The 24,760-nt window shown below is 41.1% G+C and overlaps 2 protein-coding genes across 4 annotated transcripts in view; one reads left to right on the forward strand and one right to left on the reverse strand.

Moving 5' to 3' along the window:
• The window catches only part of sh3bgrl2 (SH3 domain binding glutamate-rich protein like 2), a 10,915-nt gene extending 3,682 nt beyond the window's left edge, over positions 1-7,233 (reverse strand). For 2 of the 3 annotated variants that reach the window (XM_060894817.1, XM_060894816.1), the window contains exons 1-2: positions 7,072-7,229; positions 241-426 (exon numbers count right to left, since the gene is read on the reverse strand). In XM_060894817.1, the coding sequence (XP_060750800.1) occupies positions 241-426; positions 7,072-7,116 (231 nt within the window). In that variant the 5' untranslated portion in view covers positions 7,117-7,229. Of the gene's footprint in view, positions 1-240; positions 427-7,071 lie in introns of all 3 variants that reach the window. The other variant, XM_060894818.1, reaches the window with a different exon arrangement.
• A 1,573-nt stretch (positions 7,234-8,806) lies between these two features.
• Positions 8,807-24,558, forward strand: lca5 (lebercilin LCA5). The gene is made up of 8 exons (XM_060894785.1): positions 8,807-9,077; positions 15,506-15,870; positions 16,652-17,193; positions 18,456-18,593; positions 18,696-18,792; positions 19,004-19,143; positions 21,976-22,213; positions 22,785-24,558. The coding sequence occupies exons 2-8, from the start codon at positions 15,519-15,521 to the stop codon at positions 23,513-23,515; spliced, it is 2,238 nt and encodes a 745-aa protein (XP_060750768.1). The 5' UTR covers positions 8,807-9,077; positions 15,506-15,518; the 3' UTR covers positions 23,516-24,558.
• Positions 24,559-24,760: the final 202 nt, after the last annotated feature.

The following is a 24,760-nucleotide window of genomic DNA, read 5'->3' on the forward strand; positions in this document are numbered from 1 at the left end:
GATCATTGCAACACCTCCGTTTTCTTTCACTTTACATCTTTCCAGCCTATGGTATAAGCTTCGCCCACAGCTACGACAGAGCTGATCTTCTCCTTTGAAGACAGCACACAAGGCATATAGTTCGAGCAAAAGGACTAGTATTAAAAAGGAGTGGATATGATGTCAGTGTTTTGCAGACAGCAGATGGCTAATTGATGAATAAACACTCCACACACACCTTATGCTCCACTCGATACTCACCCCACAGTAGACGGTTCCATTAAAGATCTGAGGAGGGAGAGGGTTGCCCTTCTCAGGTCGTTTTTCTTCTGGCATGTTCTCGTACATCCAGAGTCTCTGGTCGTCCAGCGTGGTGATATCGACCTCCTCGAAACTGATTCGGTTTGCCTCCAGGAAGCCTATGACCTCCTGCTGATGCTTTTTTACCTGAGGAATAATAATGTGAAACCCCTGACATTAAACCTCACTAATCAGTTAGGTGAAAATCACGGGAAACGTGTCAGGGTTTCGGTGATGTGTTTCTACAACTAATGTTACGTTCACACACATATAGCGACAAAGTGACAGGGCCTGAACGGAGTCGGTAACCATCGGTGATGACTAGATGTAGGCGTGTTTCATTTTGCACAAATATGGAGCAACTTCGTGCAGTGACTATCAACGGGAGAGAAGACGATAGAGACGAGTGCACGCGATCCGTGGACAGGAGCGAATGCTGCTTCTCCTTCATTTCGTCGTTTTAGATTTGATTTCGTTTTAGCCGCAAGAAATCTGACTTGACGTAAAAAGACTTCAATACACGTTAGTTTGACTTCAATACACGTTGTATGGTGGATGATCCACATGAATATATTACAATTGTGTTACTGTTGATAGGGTAAAGTTTTCTGTGAGCAGACATTTTAAGATTTCTAGAAGGAGTCTCCAGTGTCAGCTCTGTGTTCCAGTCAGCGGTAAAGCTCTAAGCTGTAAACTTTGAGTTTTCCCGTTTGAAGTGAAGTGAAGTGACGTGACATACGGCTAAGTACGGTGACCCATACTCAGAATTCGTTCTCTGCATTTAACCCATCCAAAGTGTACACACACAGCAGTAAACACACACACCGTGAACACACACACACGGAGCAGTGGGCAGCCATTTATGCTGCGGTGCCTGGGGAGCAGTTGGGGGTTTGGTGCCTTGCTCAAGGGCACCTCAGTCGTGGCATTGCCGGCCCGAGACTCGAACCCACAACCTTAGGGGTAGGAGTCAAACTCTCTAACCATTAGCCACGACTTCCCCTGAAACAGCATGAAGGGCTTGAATGACACATTTTTGTCCTATTAAACACAAAGAAAAGAAAAGGAAAAGGAGAGGCTGGTGAAGTAACAGCAGTTTATTGCTGTTGTAGCATAAGTGATAACAGGAACTAGGTTGTTTTGCAGTTAACGTTAAAAAATATTATAGCTATGAATAGAAATATATCGTCGCTGTCGGGCGGAAACCTCGTATGTCCAAATTTGGTCAATTTCATATTTTTTTCACATATCGATGCTATTGGTCAGTCCCCACGTGGGTCTGTTTTTTTTACAAGTTATTAACCAATCTAAAGTCTTGAAAATAGCCTGAGCGCAAATCTCACTTCAACTGTCCACCTCTTCCTCACTCAGCGTGAGAGCTTCACGTCATATTTCTCCTCAAGAAGAGTCGCAACGAATCAACACGTCTTTTGAGGTAAATGTCTTCAAAACACTGGGCTCAAAGAAAAAAATCTTGACCCCCGCTAGTTCTGGTGCTCGTCTGAGGACAGGAATTTAGCGCAAGACAATCCACTGTAACGCGGACTAAACCCTGTGCACTGCAGATAAGGTACGGCGTTTTTTTAATTTCCTGAAAAGTAATAGTTTTGGAGATACGAGGATTCCGTCTGACAGCGACGATATATGTGCTCGGTCCTTAATACATCAATAGTTGTGTTGGCTAATTGATGTAGCAGAAGAGGAATGAAACATTTCAGTATACTGTATACTCTAAGAGGAAAATAATCAATATTGCCTCGCAGCCAGCTGCATCACACCACACACACACCCACACACACACACACACACACACACAGACAAGAGCTTGCCTATATGTCTAGAACCATGTGAGTGTTTACTAATACAGAGAACACAGTAATTTAGTTCTATAAAACTATCTATTTTTTAAGGAACAATGTGGAAAGACTGATTTATGCAAACGTATTTCTTCTCTTTATCTCTAATTGTCATGATAAGTTTTCAAAAATGAAACTTAATATAATCTTAATATAAAAAGAGGTATCCACTACTCGTGAACTGAAACTCAAGTTGTGTTGTCGGGTTGTCTCATCTTTTTAAAGCAGGTTTAACCAACATGCAATGATTTACAGTGTATGTGGTTTAAGCCTTGAAGGGTTACGGCACATAATACTGAGATAATATGGCATAAAATGTATTACATGGCATTACCAAAATAAAACTACTATCTCTAATCCTCTATTTTCATTCATTTATCATCAGTAACTACTGCATCCTGGACCGCAAATCCACGAACTGCATGGGATCCTTGCATGGAATGAGCTTTGAAACTGGCATGTTGTTCTACCTCCTATTCCATTTTTATAATAATAATAATTCTGTGAGCTAAACAGAACCTAAATCACTTGCATTCATCAGCCATCATAGTATAATAACAACTGAGTAACGTTAACACAATTCATTTCCTACATTTAACATGATGTGATCTCTCACTCACTCACTCATTTTCTACCGCTTATCCGAACTACCTCGGGTCACGGGGAGCCTGTGCCTATCTCAGGCGTCATCGGGCATCAAGGCAGGATACACCCTGGACGGAGTGCCAACCCATCGCAGGGCACACACACACTCTTATTCACTCACACAATCACACAATACGGACAATTTTCCAGAGATGCCAATCAACCTATCATGCATGTCTTTGGACCGGGGGAGGAAACCGGAGTACCCGGAGGAAACCCCCGAGGCACGGGGAGAACATGCAAACTCCACACACACAAGGCTGAGGTGGGAATCGAACCCCCAACCCTGGAGGTGTAGGCGAACGTGCTAACCACTAAGGCACCGTGTCCCCCCATGATGTGATCTGAGTTGGAATAAATAAAATGAGTTCACACAAGGCGTAGTGGAAACAAAAACAAAACCACAACTGCCTTATTCACAAACCGACATTTATTTAGATCTTAGTAGGAAAGATATTAAATATAACCTTTAGAAATATTTCCAAAGAATACCATCAGCACAAAACACACACACACTCACACAAACACACACACACGCAACTGTAATCATATACAAAGCAAATGAATAAAAGGTTTTGTTTGGTTCAAAGATTTACATTGCTCAGGTTCAACACATTTATTAATACCACGGACGTAGGATTAATGTATTTGTTCCTTCTTCAACTGTATAAACAAAGCACACACACATACACACCGCACACACACACACACACACGGGTGAGGCACTGAGGCCAGGGGTGTGTCTTTGGGAGCGGGGATGTTTGACAGGATTCCACTGTACAGAGAAGAGGGAGTAGTGTGTTGTGTTTGTTCCGCTGTGTGTGTGTGTGTGGAGAGGACAGATGGACTATCTCTTTCCTGTCTCTATGCTGACGGTGCACACTGTGTTGCTGCACACAGCCCACAAACGTGCTTTAGTTAATAAAGATATGTACACACAGAGTCACACAAACACACAATAATACTCATTAAATGGCTTTTAAGTAGCAAAGTAGAGAGAGAGAGAGAGAGAGAGAGAGAGAGAGAGAGAGAGAGAGAGAGAGAGTAAAATAAAATAAAACACATAGTTTGTAGTGTGTGTGTGTGTGTGTGTGTGTGTGTGTGTGTGTGTGTGTGTGTGTGTGGGTGAGTTGTCCTTGACCTTGGCAAGTGGCAGTAACTTTGAATAAGCAGAAGAGTGCTATCAGGGAGGGAGATAAATCAAAAATATATAAGTTGTCAGTACTAAGGACCACACACACACACACACACACACACACAAAGATATGCACAAAAGCAAAACCGCCGATACCTGTCTGACCTCAAGGTGTCTGCTCCATAATAAGTAAATTAGTGTGTGTGTGTGTGTGTGTGTCTGTGTGTTAAAAATGGCATCATCTTTAATCATCAGTTCATCGATCATCGAGTCATTGTGTTTGTGTTTGTGAAAGATAGAAAGAAAGAGAGAGAGAAATAGTGAGTGGTCTAAAAATAGCGCCATGGCTAAATAAGTCCGAGTTTTGTAGAAATATAGAGAAGAAGCACACGGGTGAATTACTCATCTGTGCCATTACCTAATGCTGAAAAGTGTAAACCATTCAATCCGATTAAGAGCAATCACGCTCTACGCAAGCCAAATATTTCCAAAAAAAAACAAATCCCCATTTTTTGAACTGGACACATCTTGCTTAATTCTGAGATGTCAAACAATCACTTAATGTTCTGTAAATGAAATGTGATCTACAGTCTCTTGGAGAGGACTAGAGGAGAGGTGAAGCTCATGTGTACTAAATAGTAGCAATAGATAAGCATTTTTCATATGTATGTGTGTGTGTGTGTGTTTGTGTGTATGAGAGATAAAACTCTGGCTAGTTTGAAGAGTAAACATGCACTATATCCGCCCACACTCCAGCATTTTTTCCTGCTCATGATCCACCCCGAGGGAGACGACTTCTAAAACTCACCCAGACGGAGATTATACTGTCGTTATGATCTCACTACACTGTTCCTCTGATATTGCAGAGTCATTATCATGAGCACAGATCAATGGAGCGCAACAAAAGCCATTCAAGACAGTTGTTAGGAGTGTTTATCAAACAAAACACACACCTGTGCACACTTAACCTTTTACTCCACATGAAAATATTCCATTAATTACCGGTTTTAATTCATCTAGTGGGTATTTTTCCTGTAGCTGTGGAGGTATACGCACACAGGTACAGCTCATACACACGGGTACAGCTCATACACACGGGTACAGCTCATACACACTGGTACAGCTCATACACACGGGTACAGCTCATACACACTGGTACAGCTCATACACACTGGTACAGCTCATACACACGGGTACAGCTCATACACACGGGTACAGCTCATACACACGGGTACAGCTCATACACACGGGTACAGCTCATACACACTGGTACAGCTCATACACACTGGTACAGCTCATACACACGGGGTACAGCTCATACACACGGGTACAGCTCATACACACTGGTACAGCTCATACACACGGGTACAGCTCATACACACGGGTACAGCTCATACACACGGGTACAGCTCATACACACAGATGCAGCTCATACACACTGGAACAGCTCATACACACGGGGTACAGCTCGTGCGCACGGGTACAGCTCATACACACAGGTACAGCTCATACACACGGGTACAGCTCATACACACTGGTACAGCTCATACACACGGGGTACAGCTCGAGCGCACGGGTACAGCTCATACACACGGGTACAGCTCATACACACAGGTACAGCTCATACACACGGGTACAGCTCATACACACTGGTACAGCTCATACACACAGGTACAGCTCATACACACGGGTACAGCTCATACACATGAGGTAAAACTCATACACACAGGTACAGCTCGTGCACACGGGCACAGCTCATACACACAGGTACAGCTCATACACACAGATACAGCTCATAGACACAGATACAGCTCATAGACACGGGTACAGCTCATACACACGGGTACTGTTCATACACACGGGTACAGCTCATACACACGGGTACAGCTCATACACACAGATACAGCTCATACACACGGGTACAGCTCATTCACACGGGTACAGCTCATACACACGGGTACTGTTCATACACACGGGTACAGCTCATACACACGGGTACAGCTCATACACACAGATACAGCTCATAGACACAGATACAGCTCATACACATGGGTACAGCTCATACACACGGGTACTGTTCATACACACGGGTACAGCTCATGCACACAGATACAGCTCATACACACGGGTACAGCTCATACACACAGATACAGCTCATACACACGGGTACAGCTCATACACACGGGTACAGCTCATACACACAGGTACAGCTCATACACACTGGTACAGCTCATACACACAGATACAGTAATCTATTGTAGCTTTAATATGTATATTTCACATGGAAACATGGATATAATCTATCTTAAATAATTGATTGCAATGCTAAATTATTTGTTTTTAGTCTACACTATAAAGCTAAAACATAACTTACTGTACATACTACATACACACAAAATGTAGGCTTATAGATAAAGAACCAGACCAGGTACAGTTCAGTACCCTTTATTTGTTTCACAATAAACATCTCTCATCTCTCATCTTCTACCGCTTATCCGAACTATCTCGGGTCACGGGGAGCCTGTGCCTATCTCAGGCGTCATCGGGCATCAAGGCAGGATACACCCTGGACGGAGTGCCAACCCATCACAGGGCACACACACACACACACACTCATTCACTCACACAATCACACACTATTTTCCAGAGATGCCAATCAACCTACCATGCATGTCTTTGGACCGGGGGAGGAAACCAGAGTACCCGGAGGAAACCCCCGAGGCACGGGGAGAACATGCAAACTCCACACACACAAGGTGGAGGCGGGAATCGAACCCCCAACCCTGGAGGTGTGAGGCGAACGTGCTAACCACTAAGCCACCGTGCACCCCAATAAACATCATTTTGTTAATATTTAGCTTTGATAAATGAAATAAAAACCCAAATGGGGGTAAAAGAAGTGTTTATACCTGGATATAGATTACTGTAAAGTGTGTTATGGTGCTGTTTTAATAGAATATTAATACAAAAACTATAATAATATCAATAAGGTTAAGATTATAGCGCATTATTATGCTTTATTACTCTTATTCTACTTCAGTAGTAAACCGGACTAGTGGATAAATGTTATATGACGGATTAATAATGTTAATAACGCACAGACTACATACGGTGTGAACTTTCTTTTATAATGTGTAATAAACGCGTTATACTCACCGCCAGAGAGCCGGACGAGGAGGCGATAAACACCCGGATGACCATCCTGATGTCCCCGGTACGCTGCGCGCGCTCACGTTCACTCTGGCTCGCGCTGTTTGTGAGTGCGTCTGGAGTCGCGAGACAGACTGCTTTCAAATGAAGCGCACGCGCGCCCCCGTTATTTCCATACCATCATATTAACGCGTTTGCTGGCGCTGCAGTCCTAGGACTCACCACTCACTGACTCAAATGACCCGACTGAACAGATGCATGCTGGGAAATGTATTTTTATTTATAAATATTGGAGTAGTCGGAAAGATGTTATAAGTTTCACATTTAAACATCTCGAGACACTTTCAGAGTTTAAATGTAGAATAAAAACTTCACTCTTTAGTCAGGTGCACACATATACATAATATATCCCATAATATGGTGCTCTAATACATCTGACCAAATGCACATTATCATCTAGTGTATCATCTTCATCTCCAGTGCTTCTCTCTTTCTACCCATCCCAAGGCATCCAGAAATTGTACCAGCTCTGATTGTCTTCCGTTCCATGAAGATTTTGGACCACCACTGAGACGAGGGCGACTCTGTGAGGATCCTGAGACATCTAGAGATGTACCAGCTCCGGTTAGACTCTGTGATACTAAAGAGGAGACGCCAACTCCATGTGGTCTTTGAGGACAATAATCTGCTCATCAATACAACATTTGTTTGACTGTATATTTATAATCACACCCTCCAGTGTCACCCAGATGAGGATGAGGTTCCCCTTTGAGTCTGGTTCCTCTCAAGGTTTCTTCCTTCCATTCAAGGGAGTTTTTCCTCAACACAGTCACCTCAGTCACCTCAGACTTGCTCATTATGGATAAATACAAACACATTTAAATCTATCTAATATTAATCTTGAACTTTGTATTATTTTATTATTCTTTATATTATTCTTTATAATAACCTTTTGTTCTATGTTTATGTTCTGTAAAGCTGCTTTGAGACAATGTCAAGTGTAAAAAGTGCCATACAAATAAAACTGAACTGAATTAAAATTGAATTGAATTGAAATTGAATTGAATTCTGTATGCCTGCACTTAAGTTAAACGAATCAATCTCTGCAGAAGATGGTTTACAAACATAGTTTGCTATTATCAGTCTGAAGCCTGAATTGTTATTTGGAAATTAGAAGCATGTACAACAACAACAACAACAACAATCATCATCATCATCATAATCATCATCATTGTTGTTCTTCATAATATAAGTAATATTATTTTATTATTCTATTCACATTTATAATAAAAAAAATTATATAATACCATATAATTCATGATGGTTGTTATAATTTCTATCATTATTAATAGATCCTTAATAGCAAGAATACAATATGTAACTAACTATTTGTATAAACATTATTATTATTATTATTGTTATTATTATTATTATTATTATTATTATTATTATTATTATTATTATAAGAAGTATAAGCTACTAAACTACTATAAACTATAAACTACTACTCGTAGTAGTAGTAATAGTAGTGGTGTATGTTTTACTGTGATTTTAATACATTTAACACATTTCAATTTTATTTATTTATTTATTTATTTATTTATTTTTATTTCTAACTTCTAATTTCTTTATTTCCAACTTTCTAGCTCATTTTTGATTGGTTGCCGACGCCAGTGCGCGCGTGCAACAAACTGCTGTTGCCATGGCAAGGCGTCACCATGACGCCGTTACAGCCCAAGGCAGCGCGTGGGAGCATTATATTTATTTCTCTCTCACTTTTTTCGAGGTTTAGTGTTAAACCGTGTTAATGCGGGGCTGCTGTCACATTGACCGATGTTCAGTAGGTGTTAATGGAAGGTCTTGGTTTAGTTAGAAGACGGATTACAGCCACACTGGGATATTATTTCAGGTTGACAGGAGCTTCAGTTTAGCTAGAAAAATAATCCAAGCTAGCAGAGTGATTAGCTCTGTTTATCATCCAGGGAAATACACACGGATTTCTGAACAAACAGGTAAGTTTTAAATAAATAAACAATAATTGCGTTTGTTTGTTTGTTTGTTTGTTTTATAGCACAATGTCCCAGTAAAATGAAGTATAAAGTTGGCTAGCGGTTAGCAAGATTAGCTTTGCTTCACGGTGAATGTTATTAGCTTGCTAGTATTCGTTAATAAAACAGTATCTTCTCATATGTCTACATGAGTCTGTTTCAAATCAAACAAATCAATTTTATTTGTCACATACGCATACATACAGGGTGACATGCAGTGAAATGCTTTTTGCTTCTGTCCGGTATATAAGCATAAAAAAAAGGAATGCAATTTAAGATAAAAAATAAACTAAAACCAAAAGGAGATAGATACATAAAAAAAAAGTATAAACTATATAAAAAAACTATATAAAATATGAAAATATAATTGGAAAAAGAATGTATATACATATACATAAATATACATATACATAAATGTGTATGGTTTTTAAAGATTGTCCTTAAAGTGTCCATGTGCAGTATGGTGTGTAAATAGTGTATAAAGTGGCACTGTGCTGTGCAAGTCCAGAGTTAAAGTGTCCATGTGCAGTATGGTGTGTAAATAGTGTATAAAGTGGCACTGTGCTGTGCAAGTCCAGAGTTAAAGTGTCCATGTGCAGTATGGTGTGTAAATAGTGTATAAAGTGGCACTGTGCTGTGCAAGTCCAGAGTTAAAGTGTCCATGTGGAGTATGGTGTGTAAATAGTGTATAAAGTGGCACTGTGCTGTGCAAGTCCAGAGTTAAAGTGTCCATGTGCAGTATGGTGTGTAAATAGTGTATAAAGTGGCACTGTGCTGTGCAAGTCCAGAGTTAAAGTGTCCATGTGCAGTATGGTGTGTAAATAGTGTATAAAGTGGCACTGTGCTGTGCAAGTCCAGAGTTAAAGTGTCCATGTGCAGTATGGTGTGTAAATAGTGTATAAAGTGGCACTGTGCTGTGCAAATGCAGAGTTAAAGTGTCCATGTGCAGTATGGTGTGTAAATAGTGTATAAAGTGGCACTGTGCTGTGCAAGTCCAGAGTTAAAGTGTCCATGTGCAGTATGGTGTGTATATAGTGTATAAAGTGGCACTGTGCTGTGCAAGTCCAGAGTTAAAGTGTCCATGTGCAGTATGGTGTGTAAATAGTGTATAAAGTGGCACTGTGCTGTGCAAGTCCAGAGTTAGTGTCCATGTGCAGTATGGTGTGTAAATAGTGTATAAAGTGGCACTGTGCTGTGCAAGTCCAGAGTTAAAGTGTCCATGTGCAGTATGGTGTGTAAATAGTGTATAAAGTGGCACTGTGCTGTGCAAGTCCAGAGTTAAAGTGTCCATGTGCAGTATGGTGTGTAAATAGTGTATAAAGTGGCACTGTGCTGTGCAAGTCCAGAGTTAAAGTGTCCATGTGCAGTATGGTGTGTAAATAGTGTATAAAGTGGCACTGTGCTGTGCAAGTCCAGAGTTAAAGTGTCCATGTGCAGTATGGTGTGTAAATAGTGTATAAAGTGACACTGTGCTGTGCAAGTCCAGAGTTAAAGTGTCTATGTGCAGTATGGTGTGTAAATAGTGTATAAAGTGGCACTGTGCTGTGCAAGTCCAGAGTTAAAGTGTCCATGTGCAGTATGGTGTGTAAATAGTGTATAAAGTGGCACTGTGCTGTGCAAGTCCAGAGTTAAAGTGTCCATGTGCAGTATGGTGTGTAAATAGTGTATAAAGTGGCACTGTGCTGTGCAAGTCCAGAGTTAAAGTGTCCATGTGCAGTATGGTGTGTAAATAGTGTATAAAGTGGCACTGTGCTGTGCAAGTCCAGAGTTAAAGTGTCCATGTGCAGTATGGTGTGTAAATAGTGTATAAAGTGGCACTGTGCTGTGCAAGTCCAGAGTTAAAGTGTCCATGTGCAGTATGGTGTGTAAATAGTGTATAAAGTGGCACTGTGCTGTGCAAGTCCAGAGTTAAAGTGTCCATGTGCAGTATGGTGTGTAAATAGTGTATAAAGTGGCACTGTGCTGTGCAAATGCAGAGTTAAAGTGTCCATGTGCAGTATGGTGTGTAAATAGTGTATAAAGTGGCACTGTGCTGTGCAAGTCCAGAGTTAAAGTGTCCATGTGCAGTATGGTGTGTAAATAGTGTATAAAGTGGCACTGTGCTGTGCAAGTCCAGAGTTAAAGTGTCCATGTGCAGTATGGTGTGTAAATAGTGTATAAAGTGGCACTGTGCTGTGCAAGTCCAGAGTTAAAGTGTCAGTGCAGAAAAAGGTGTGCATAAAAACAATGAAGATGGAGGGAGAGGTCCAGTACTAGATCCTGGGTGTTTCCTGGTTTAGACTCCGAATGGCCTGCGGGAAGAAGCTTCTCTGTGTTTGCTTTCAATTAGCAGCAGCGTTTCTGTAATGTATGATTTGGTCTATCCTGTAATATAAAATTTGTTTTTTGCACTTGTTTTTTGACACCCGTGGCTTATTAGGACTGAATCTGCCTCCTCAACAGCTATCTAATGTTTTACAGTCCTAGTTTAAATATATAAACATATAACTACTGCAGTCAAACAGGACAATTCAGTCCTGTTCATTTGAACCCTGCAGCTTTATTTGTCATTACTTTCCAAACAAGGCTGTCATGAACAGATGCTCTTATACTCTTCAGAGGTGTTTAGCAGAGGACTAGATTCTAGAAGAAAAAAAAAAGGCCAAATAATTGAGTCAACAATAGAGATCAATACACTGCTCTGTTACAAACCTCTGCAATCATTGCTGTCTTTCCCAGTTGTCTCACTGATTTCAGTCAAATCAATTTTGATAAGCGACTGATAATTTGGCTCAGGCATGTTACAACAAGGAAAGCACAAAGAGTTCAGCGTGAGCCAGGGCTGAGAATTAGAGTAGGCACAGAAAAACTCTCTGTATTAAAGTAATACTCCATCTGGTGACTGGGCGCAGCCAGAACAACCTGGAGCTTAATGCTGTGAAAACAGTACAGATTGTTGTAGATATTAAAAAGAACCCAGCACCACCCACATCTACTATCCCGTGTCACGTCCCAGTCACTAGGATCTCAAGTTGGTGCTGCACATAAACTATTTAATTAAAAAAGCTCACTTCCTGTGGCAGCTAATGCAGTTCTACCTACCAAAGACAAAGATGGTGTGCTTCTACACCTCGATTATCAAGTTCATACTCACCTCCTCCTTCACCACTTGGTACGCTGCTGGCACTACCAGGGACAAAAACAGACAGAGTGTCATTCGCTCTGCTGAGAAAGTGATTGGCTGCAATTGGCCACCTCTTCTGGATCTGTAGGCTAACATGTGCCCTGAAGCAGGTAGTAAAGATTGTGACTGGGCCTCTCTCCTGGACACTATCTTTTCAAAGCACTCCCCTCCAGCAGAAGGCTGTGGTCCATCAAGACAAAAACCTCACGCCACCAAAAAGTTTCTTTCCATCACAAGACCATCTGGCCTCATTAACAATATTCAGGACCCACCGTGGTCTCTTATCCGCCTCATTGGACATTTACATACAACCCCCTCTTTGCTGTGTTCATATGCATTATATTAACTACTGCATGTAGCATTTAAAGTTTAACTGTATAAAAGTGCAGAATGTACAAAAGTGGACCAGTGTAAATGCTAATGTTTCTTTGTCATAATTTCTTATATATTTTTTATATTTTCTGGCAATAAAGGTGATTCGGAGTCTGATTCTGATTAGTGCATCTATTGCATATGTGTAACTATGGACACAAATTTGCAAACTTTATCTTGTAAAGAGGAAGAAACCGAAGTCCAGTTTGCTTACGATTCATATAATCGTTTACATAATCGGATTTAATAGAAGTCTCTGACTCATTGTTGGGAACGTGAGTAAACATTTATTCGGGAACTCAGACGGATGCAATTAGACTTCATATCCCCCAAACTGTGTTTAACAAAATGTTGCTGTGTGGATAACACGAAACTTTCTGCAAGTAAATAATCTCTTTATTTAAGTGTTCCAGTGTCGAAAAAAATGGATAAAACTACAGACTACAATAAAGCTTTGGTTAATACTTTCTCTCATTCTTGTTTCAGGGCTGTTTTATCTTTCTGTGACTGTGTATCTGTAAGCATTTACCTGTAAGCAATACCTGAAGTGTGTCTATTATGTGTGTCTAATAGAATAGAAACTAATCCTGCATGGTGATTAAACTGACCATTATATTGACAGCTAAAGGCAGTATAGTGGAAAGCCCTGCACTTTATATGTGCATATACCACATTAACCAGCATTGTTGTTTTCTGATTTATTATAAAGAAAGGTGATTATATTAAATGACAGTAAAATTAAATGCATGGAAATAAAACTGATCTACTTACTCAGGTTTGTGTCTGATTTGAGAGTTTACTCAAAGAGGAGAAAGGTTTTTAAGACACCATGCTGGGAAACAATCAACACAAATAAATTGATTGTTTTTTTTTTTTTATCACTTTCTGTCACACCAAGATTTTTAACAGATTATTTCTAGCCTACAAGATAGAAAGTACTGGTACTCATTAAGTACACTTGACGTGTTTGTATCAGTACGACTATGAGTTTGTTGATAAAACCCACAGTAAATGGGTCACAATTTTACCACATACACAAACAGACACGATCTGCATTCGGTCAATCAGCATTCGCATGAAACCTGGCCGACGCACGGTATTGAAGACACACAGTATGTGGTTAGATTCTATGATGACGGAATGCAAGCCCATAAATTCGTGTCACGTTAAACCATAAAACATCTGTTCATTTCTCAGTGCAGAGAGAAGTACTGACATTCAGCAGAGATGAGGCTATGTAAGTAATCCTTTAAGATCTCCCAGCAGCACATTTCTCTCTGCGTTTGTGCGTCTGTATTCCGTGAACGCTCTGGAAAGTTCTAGACACATGCATGAGTCAGAAATTGGCCCGCAAACCCACTGTTATTGTAATCTCCAGAAACAAACTTGTCACAGAGCATTCCGCAATCCAGATGCTTCATGTCTCTGGAGTGCCATGGTGTTTAATGTTACATCACACTACCGCAATGACTAAGATGACACACTGACATGATCCTAAACATTTCCACTGTCAGGTACAGAAGTGTGTGTGAAGTCTGGATTTATCAGCGAAAGAGTTTAGGTATTATCGTCGCTAGCGTTGTGGTTGATGTTGTAATGTAAATCGTTAGATAGAGCCTCGTGCAAGGGTTGTGTGCATGACGATTTTGTCTTGAATAGGCCAGATGTTGGCGTGTGAACAAACGAAGGCGTATATACACACACCTCTTAAATGCAGCGAGCTAAACAGTTGTCAAGGTGACATGAGGCAATTACTGAATGTGTGTGTGTGTGTATGTTTTAAACATACATTTATGTCTGCTGCTGCAGAGAGATTTATCTCCTAATATTATCATCCATGGTTGGATCAAAAAAGGCCCACCATCTTGATGTGAATTGGGTTTCCTGATCCGAAACAACGTCTTCAGGAACCCCATAATTACAGAAAACCTGGTCCACCAGGGCCTTGGCTGTTTCCATGGTGGTGGGAAGTCCCTTTAGGGGCACAGGCTTGCAGGCTTTTGAAAAGCGGTCCACACTGAATGCGATGGTCGTATAATCATTAAAGTTGGGAAGGTCTGTGATAAAATCCACCACGATGTGAGACCAGAGGCAGAGAGGGATGGAAAGTGGTTCTAACAGACCTGCTGGTAGTTGGCGTGGTGTACATGATAGTATTAGTTGGGTGGCTCTCTCCTTGTTAAACACCTCCTATAAATCCTCATATTCTTGTGAAACGTGCATGGCCCCTTGGGTTTCAGGGTTATCTTTTGATGTGCTGTGGCATGGTACAGTTCTTGGAACAATATGGAGGCAGTGAGTGAGTTTGCTGCCATGACACTTAGGGGTTGTGGGTTTGCAGCCAGGGGAATCCGAGGGTAATGGGGTTTTCAGGAGATGGTATTACATAGAAGGGGATTTCTTCACCTTATTTTCATAGAAGATGTGGTATGGAGGGTGTCCACGCCGGTGATCCGTATCAGGATGGTGGGGGAAGGTGGAGGTCCACAATCAGCTGTCTGTGGATCACATTGACGACGGAGCCCTAGTCCACAGTTAAAAGTAAATGTAAAACCAAAAAAATCTTAGGATGTAAATCAGGTGTCTTTTTTATTATTATTATTTATTTTTATTTATTTATTTATTTATTTATTTATTTATTTATTTATTTATTTTTAAGAAAAATGATTTAGAAATGATTTAACAATAGAAAGTTTGTAGCATAGATATGAGCATTTTATTATATACTTCTTGTAATAAAACAGTCAAATTAGACATGGATATATTCTTAACATTTAAAAGTATTGGTAAAGGTAATGTGTCTCTGTGCCAGAATGTACGTGCAAACTCGGCATCTGATTAAACTCTCTGATTTTAGCAAATCTCAGACAATGGATTCTTATGATGTCGAGGATAATCGCTTGTTGGAATCCGAACAGAGTGTCCAAGTGTCTCACGGTGACCAGAAAGACTTGGCTTTGTCAGGTTACCGGAACAAAAAGCTCCGGGAGAATAATGAGAGCTCCAGAGGGAATCGAGCACGGACCAGAACACGAGAGCGGAACCGCGATCCGGATAAGGACCAGATGTCTGACGGAGAGCAGAGCAGCGCCTCGTTCTATTCAGATGATTATGAGAACGCTTCACTGTCTGAGAGGTCCTTCTCACCGCGTTTCCCTTCTCCATCACCACACAGAGGTGCAAGGACACAGAGAATATCAAGCAGCCCTGTACACCAGACAGGTATGACCCTGTGTACACACATATACACACACACACACACACACCGAGTATGTATGACACTACTCACTCACTCACTCACTCATCTTCTACCGCTTATCCGAACTACCTCGGGTCACGGGGAGCCTGTGCCTATCGCAGGGCACACACACACACTCTTATTCACTCACGCACTCACACACTACGGATAATTTTCCAGAGATGCCAATCAACCTACCATGCATGTCTTTGGACCGGGGGAGGAAACCGGAGTACCCAGAGGAAACCCCCGAGGCACGGGGAGAACATGCAAACTCCACACACACAAGGCGGAGGCGGGAATCGAACCCCCAACCCTGGAGGTGTGAGGCGAACGTGCTAACCACTAAGCAACCGTGCCCCCATGTATGACACTAATCATCTGAAATGATTCCGGTGAAGAAACTTCTAGCATCCTTACCTTGAACTTATAAAAAAAACAATGATTACTATTTCTTGTTGCTTTAAATACATTCCGTCTGGCATGTTAGATGAATGGCTGAATCGAGGCCAGTACACATTATTTGCTTCAGCATACACTGCCAATAAAGGCCAACACATGGCATAATGACACATTACTCACTTATGAATGTGATTTAATGTGATTTTTTTTTTACATGTAGAAGAATCTAGTCAAGAATATACTCTTTGTATGTCACATGTGAAAGAAAAAACAATACAAATTCAGTATTAAGCAAAATTATTGATTGTTTGTATAATAGTTTTGTGATTATCATTGCTTTATATTTTACATTCTTCTCTGCAGGAGTGCGTAAGGGTGTACCTCGGCGTCCGGGTCCCCAGACCATACCCTCTCATCAGCGCTCCAGTGGTCTGCGCTCTCAGAGCCTTGGTAAAGATGCTCTGCCCAAAGACCTGGACCTGGTCACCAAGCGGCTGCTGTCTGCCCGCCTGTTAAAGATCAGCGAGTTGAAGAACGCGCTTGGTGAGCTGCAGCTGCGCACTGATGAGCTACAGCGAGAAAACCGTCTACTGAAACAGCTTCAGCTGCGCCATGAGAAAGCGCTGCATCGCTACAGCGACACGGAGAGCGAGATCTCGCAGCTCCTCTCGCGTCACAACAATGAGACGCACGTCCTGCGAGAGAGACTGCGGCGCTCTCAGGAGAAGGAGCGCATAACCGAGCGCCGCTGCGTGGAGGCAGACACACAGCTACAGAGATGCCGAGATCAGCTGCACAAACTGCAGCAGCTCGCTGATGATCAACGGCTCGGGGAAAGAGAAGAACTGGCACGCAAACTCGTACACGCACAGGTCAAAGTGCAGGAGAGTGAGCGTAGAGTGAAGGTTTGAGCATAATTATGTACTAAAATGCATATTTACGTGCATACAGTAAATATATTCTGCGTGTTGTATTTGTTGCTCTAAATTCTACGCATAATTCGGACCGGGGTCATGTGATACGGCCCGAGTCTGTTTTGTACTTGAGACGTGCAGCGGTAACATGATTGGCATTCTTCACACACTCACTGTATATCTTTAGAATTTAAAGATCTACATTAAAAACTTGATCCACTAGATGGCTGATTAGAACAGAAACAGAAATATTCAAACACTAAGTGTAAGAGGAAAACTGGTTAAGGTTGGTGCTCAAGATGCCATTTGAGACACAATTCTAGTTTATTTAGCAGTAGTAGAAGGATGGGGAAATGTTTCAATGTTTCTAACATTCATTTGTAAAATAATTAAAGGTGGGGTCTCCGTTGTAACTGCGTTAGGCTGCCAAACAATACAAAAACAAAACTAACATGTAGCCAGTGAGCAGAAAGGGGCGTGTCTTGTCAATATGGGCGGAGAGAGTGTTCAGTGCGCATGTGTGACATTAGCAGAAAGCGGTTTTAACATTAACATGGAGAATAAAAACAAAGAAAGAAAGCGAAGAAAGGCTTACGATAAGGCAAGAAGTAGGACTAACAGAATACGGCTTTCTATCAATTAAAGTTCAGAATATTAAATCAATCAATACACTTGATTGATACAAGTCTTTTTGCCTTAAACATGCGATCACGCTCCAAGTCTTCTTTTCCATGTTAACGTTACGACCTCTGCCTCTAACATTAGCTCTTCCTTGGGTTCTAGGTGTTGACCGTCTCCTTGAGCGTGAAACAGAGCTAAACCTTTCACGGTACAACACACAGTACTACAAAAACACATTTGTATTACCATAGTATTACTCATTGAGTTCATTTATTGATAAAAATATCCCCTCGGTCAGCTGCCCCAACAGGTTCCGCCATAATACTTGTCTGGGTTATACTTGGGTTATACTTGTCTGGTGTATGTGGGGGTGGAGCTATCAAAACAAGGGGGGGACCCATTTGGGTTAGGGGCGTGTTTGTTTTAGTGATTTCAAATGTCAACACTGGCTTTCAAACAACGGAGACCCCACCTTTAAGGAAACAAAAGGGATTTTTTCACAACCCCATTTGTAAGTCCAGGGTCGTGACTCCTAGTATAGAAACCCCAGTGCTATAACATGTTTATTTATTAGTTAATTAGCAGCTTTATTAAGTTCATTCGTGCCGTGTGTGGTATATGTGTGCTCTCAGGAACTAGAGAAGAACATGGAGTTGAGTACAGGGAGCTTTCAGAGGCAGCTGGCGAGTGAACGTAAAAAAACCCACGATGTCCTACAGGAAACCCAGACACTGCGGGAAGAACTCAACAAGCTAAGCACCAAATTAAAGGTATCTAAACATTCTGGACCAGAACATATCTGGTCCATTGCACAAACAAAGGTTATAATGCATGCTGATATTTTATTGACTATATTTGTAATGTTTTTTTAGGAGAGAGAACGAGAGCTGGACACTAGGAACATTTATGCCAATCGAATGCTGAGAGGGGCTCCAAAGAAAGATTTAGAAGATTCCACCAGGAGGAAAGGTAGGGTATAGATTTGCTTAGTAATCTGCAGTTAGAAAATGAATGAATGCACAGAGTGACCAGTTAACATAGTGCTAACAATGGCATACTATTAGATGTGCTATGCCAGCAGGATAGCGTTCTAACTGAACTGTGTTATAGCACATATAATAGGGTAAAAGCTGTTAAGGGTCACTCTATTATCTTAACAACTTTTTTTTTGTATCTTCAGATTTCAGCAGAAGCTGCAGTAAAGCAGTGCAGACAGAAGACATGATGGTCTCGCTAGACTTCCCCTCTCCTCCTCTTGCTATCACTAACTGTAGTGAGTTCTCCTGCGATGACCCGGCGGATGACTATCTGTCTCTGAAGGCAAGCGTCTTTCACTGAAACCCAGTCGATCATTTGCCCAGATCTAACAAAATGTATTTAACACAGTTCTTTATTTAACAACACAACATTTCTTTTATGTGAATCTTTCATGCTTTCAAGCTTTCACACTTCACTTCTGTTATTTCTACCTTTGACATAAATAGATTTTTTGCAGCACCGTGGTTCAGTTTTGGCCGATTCCTCTGAGAAAATGGTCTGGAAAACGGAAAATCTTACAATTCCCAGGGTGACGAGGGTCAAAAATAATTTCACTTTTATGAGATTAGTTAGTCCATGCTATGCTAGCACCATCTTTTTTTTTTTTTTTTTTTTGTTATTTTGGCTGTATGTTTGGAGTCGTTGAAACATCCACGTTCTTCCCAGATTCTGTTTCATGTAGATGAGATTAAGCTTTGCCCTTATGAGTCCCCCCCCCCATCACTCAACCCCAGTTTACAGAGAAACGGCTCCATTCCCTGACGTTTCCACCTAGCATAAAGTTTACACATGACGTGATTAAATGAAACCACTGTAAAGAGCCATTCTTCCAAACAGTAAATAAGATACAATTAATTGCAGGTAGGACCTGAAGTCGTGAGTGGGAAACTGAAGAACATCTGACTATGAGCTCCATAGGGCTGATTCCAACTGTTACTTTAAATGTTTCATACCGAATTAGCGTAGAATAGAGAACATTTTAATTCCAGTGTTGCCTTTCGAACAGTCAGCACTCACTTTGTCTATTGGTTGGGTGAGTGTAAGGTAAGATGTATAATAACCTTTTAAGACTATATCTGTGTCTGTGTCTGTGTGTGTGTGTGTGTGTGTGTTTTCTCAGCTCAGGTTTAGTAGCTTTCTTCACTTGGACAGTAGCCTGGTTAATTCATTCAACCTTCTTCACGAAACAGAGCCCTGAGTTAACGAAAGAGCAGGATTAGAGAAAATCCCAGGATGCAGATGGTCACGTTGTTCTCCAACACCGCTTTATAAATGTCTTTATACACCAACGCTGTTGAATTCTCGCTTCGGGTTGTCCGAGGGTGTCGATTCATTTTCTATTACAGCAGCTCTGACAGTATTTCTGATTGAAGGTTTATATCACAGGCTTAAATGAATGTGATTGTTCGAATACATTATGATCTCTATAGTAACAGCACATTGACAGTGATGCAGAAACCAGATAAGCCTCATAATAAACTGATTAAATGACATATTGTTGTTTGACACCATAAAATCTTTATTTGCTGTTGAGAGGATGACAGTTGACAGATGACAAAATACACTGGTGTCATTCTTTAACGAAATATCTGTAGTGTAAGTGGAATAAAGTATCTGGACTGTGTTGCTTTATGGGAAAATAATCAACTTCATGGTGACATCTGGGTGCTTCCCAGATGTTGATTTTTTCCCTAATACAGCATTTCCCAGTATGTATTATGTTTTCGTCGCTGTCAGGCGGAATCCTCATATCTCCAAAACCGTTATTTATCAGGAAATTAAAAAAAACGCCGTACCTTATCTGCAGTGCACAGGGTTTAGTCCGCGTTGCAGTGGATTGTCTTGCGCTAAATTCCTGTCCTCAGACGAGCACCAGAACTAGCGGGGGTCAAGTTTTTTTTTCTTTGAGCCCAGTGTTTTGAAGACATTTACCTCAGAAGACGTGTTGATTCGTTGCGACTCTTCTTGAGGAGAAATATGCCGCGAAGCTCTCCAGCGGAGTGAGGAAGAGGTGGACAGTTGAAGTGTCCAATGGAGTTATGAGATTTGCGCTCAAGCTATTTTCAAGACTTTAGATTGGTTAATAACTTGTAAAAATAACAGACCCACGTGGGGACTGACCAATAGCATCGATATGTGAAAAAATATGAAATTGACCAAATTTGGACATACGAGGTTTCCGCCCGACAGCAACGTTTTATTGCTTATCTAGCATACATTTAGATTACACATGCAGTTTAACACTTACTTACTTAAATCTTATCTCTGACTAGAGCATCATGTCGATAAATCACAGATAAATCTTCCAGGCATCGTATGAATGGACGTCGTATTGAATAAGCTGGTTTGCTCTTTCTGACAAAATATTAGAATTTGAATCAACCTTCCAGACTTAGAGCTTAATCTAACAGATTTGTCATGTGATTGAATGATCAGAATTCTTATGATATTTATTTTTGGATTGCAAAAACATCTCATAGTTTAACATAGCGAACTCTTCGCTTGTCCGTGCCAGACCCACGGCTTCTCCAGGGCCTTTACCTTATTACTAACTGTCAGTCATGGAAAAAGTCTTTTAATGCTCTTACTTAGAGATGAAACAAATAAAAGTGAGTTAATGGTGTTAATGGTGATGATTATTAAACCATGCCATCGTCAGTGCAACCGGAATCATCGTCAGTGTCCGTCAGTGTTTCCTGGTCTTTTGTCCTGTCTAGTTTTCATCTGTGTTCCTGTTTCGTGTATTTTATTTATTAAAACCTATTTCTTTGAAGCTATCCTGAATCTGGGTTTGTCTTCCTCCACCCGGTGTGACACTTACTCATATTTGATTGTTGAACATCCCATCATTGATTTAGTCCTCCTCTCTTCTGGGAAGGGTTTCTGGAAGATTCTGGAGCGTAGTTATCAGGATGTTCATCCAATCACAAGAGCATTAGTGAGAACAGGCACTGATGTTGTGTGAGGAAATCTGGAGTGACAAAACATGTTAGAATGATATCATACTCATTTGTTCCTTCTTTTTATCACAAAGGACAAAGTAAATGAAATTCTGTGAACATAAAACTCCCCAGTTATTTTCATCCATCTATCTTCCCTCAAATATTCCATCAGGACCAGCAAAGCAGTGAGCAGAGACAGATGGGAGCAGAAGCGCAAAGGATTCAGGAGACGACACGAGAGCAGGTGGAAGATGGAGCACGTGGGATGGAGATGGAGGAGCAGGGGAGAGAGAAAAACAGACTCAGGGAAAGAGAGAGAAAAAGTGACAATGAGAAAGAAATGGTGCAGAAACAGAGAATAAATTTTGAGTTCAACCTGAGCGAAGAGAAAGGGATGAGGCAAAGCGATGGTGAGTCTCTGAGATCTATTTTATTTGTTAAATCTGGTGCTTTGTTCTTTACCACTGCAAAACAAACCTTTTAGAAACCCTGATTTTTTTCGTATTTCCATGTGCATGTTGATGAATAGTTATCAAGTTTTAGCTAAAAGAAAATGTTTTTGAACAAGGTAATGAAAAATCTGTAGCTCATGACTATCTACAGGATTTTATGCATCATGCCATTGACACATAATTGGTTCATCGGATAATTATATGAATGTGCAGGTCAGGTGTAGAGGTGTTTCATGAATTATTGTTACATCAAATATAAAACATGAACATGAGCTGATGCTAGATTTACAACCTTCTTTTAAAAATTGTATTGTTAATGTGTAAAATTTCCATAAGAGTTTACACATACTGTACACAGGTACTAGTGTTACAGTACTGAAGTAAAACCAAGAGCTGTATAAATAGATTTAGGATAAAAAGCTCTCCACATTGAAGACATAGACATGGTGTGTGATGTAGACCACAGAGCAATGTCATGTCTGTACATATAAGGGCCTTATTTATATATCATATTTGTGCCTTGTGACAGGGTGGGACAGAGATGAAAAAGAAAGGAAGAGGCGAAATGAGTGGCAGACGGAGGTAGAGAGAGGTAAAGAGGGACACCTGAGCGAGGAAGAGATTCAGGTTAATCATGAGCGTGCAGAAGAAGAGCGCAGACGAAAAGACCAACTTTTGGCCAAAATGCGTGAGATCGACATGCAAGCTAAGGCACAAGACTCCAGCTTCTTCCATGAGGAAAAGGAAAGCACTCGCACTCCTCCTCGGAATGAAAACATCTCCATCTTCGGCTTCACAGACCCTCATGATTATCTGAGCACGCCCAAGACCGGGAATCGGGGCGTGGCAATGAGGTCACAGAAAACCAATCAGGATCTTGACCTCACCTTTGGCAGCTATGCTCCATCGTTTGGTAAACCTGCTCCTCGAGCAGGTCTCGGACACCGGAGCCCGAGCCTGTCTGTGGAGCAGCTGTCAGGAGATGAGAATGGAGGGATGGATCTGAGTGGATTTGCAAAGGAGAAGAAGTCTGATTTTCTACAGCAGCTGTTCGGGTCCTCGGTTTTTTCTGCACCCTATGAGTCACCCAGCAAGATGGAACTCCTGAGTTCTCCCAATACGAAATCATCAAGTGGACGCAGAAGAGATGCAGAGACACCAGGCAGGATGAAAAGGACCACGCTGCATGTCTCCGAGAGTGGCCCCGCTGTTAAAGCCATTACGACACTAGATGATGATATCGAGGAAGTCATGCTGTGATGAAATGTCTCATCGAGAACGTTCGATTTCAGAAACAGAAAGAATGATGAAGTTTCTGTTTGTGGATAAAATGGAACCAAGCTGCAGAGTCAGAGTCTTGGTGGTCGGTGAAATAAACTGCAATGATACTTTGATGAATGAATCTTTACACCTAGTAAATTTCCATAGCCTTCATTTTCCTCCTAAACAGAAATGACCTGAGTGTCAGGGGCTACTTGGACATTTCGCCTTTTCTGACCATGGTTTATGTCATTGTTCATGTTTGTTTGTCATGTGCTTTTGTTGAGGTTTTGCTTCTCCACATGTGCTTTGCCCCACGCATTCTATTGTTCTGTTTCCTGCCTATTTGCCCTCACCTAATTCTCATTTTCCCCAGATTTGTTCACCTACTGTATATATACACCTGTTCTTTTGTGTTATAGTTCGCTCATTCGTTGTTTCTGTTTTCAACTCCCATGACACTCTCTTAATTTCTGTATGTTCTATTAAGTTTATTCGATGTAGTTTTCTATCATCCTGCACTTGTATCTAACTCTGTTCTGTGGGTGTTAATCAAGCCTTCTTTCTGGAGACCTGGGTTCTATCACTACCTCCGGTGGCACCTCATATTTTCTCTGACAGAAAGAGTGAACCGTTATAGACTCAACAGGGTTAGGCCAAGCTAGACTCTTTAGGAGCTGTTCCGGATTGGCGAGGGGACAGACTGTCTGTTTCCCTTGAGGGCCCCGAGTTCATTCTTCTTGACCATGTGGTCATTCTTCTCCTCTGACTCTCCTTTCCTCTGTTAGAGAGAAAGTGAGAGAATAAAATCTGTTCTTATCTTATCACACATATTTCAACATTTATAAACGTATATATTTCTGAAGAGCAAAACTTTTACCAAAAATATGTATTCTAGGATTTCAGACTACTCACCAAAATTAATGTTCATGCAAAACGCACCCAATCACAGACCTGTATAGATTGACTCTATGCGGCTCTGCCCAATCACCACAGAGACGATTTCAGGAGCACATTTCAGGCGCTAGCTATTCATTCGTTGCACAGGCAGTGATGTTGGTTGTAAGTGTATTAAGTGTATTAAGTTTTGCATCTTAAAATAAATTAAACATAAATTTAACATCAGCAAGTTTCCCTTTTATTTTCTTCTTATTCCTTCCAGTTTTGTTTCTTTTTTCGTCCTATTATCACATATTCATTTAGATAACATTAGCTTGTTCATTGTGGCTAGACTAGCAAGCTAGT

Source organism: Tachysurus vachellii, chromosome 19, assembly GCF_030014155.1.
Source record: "Tachysurus vachellii isolate PV-2020 chromosome 19, HZAU_Pvac_v1, whole genome shotgun sequence".
NCBI lineage: Eukaryota > Metazoa > Chordata > Actinopteri > Siluriformes > Bagridae > Tachysurus > Tachysurus vachellii.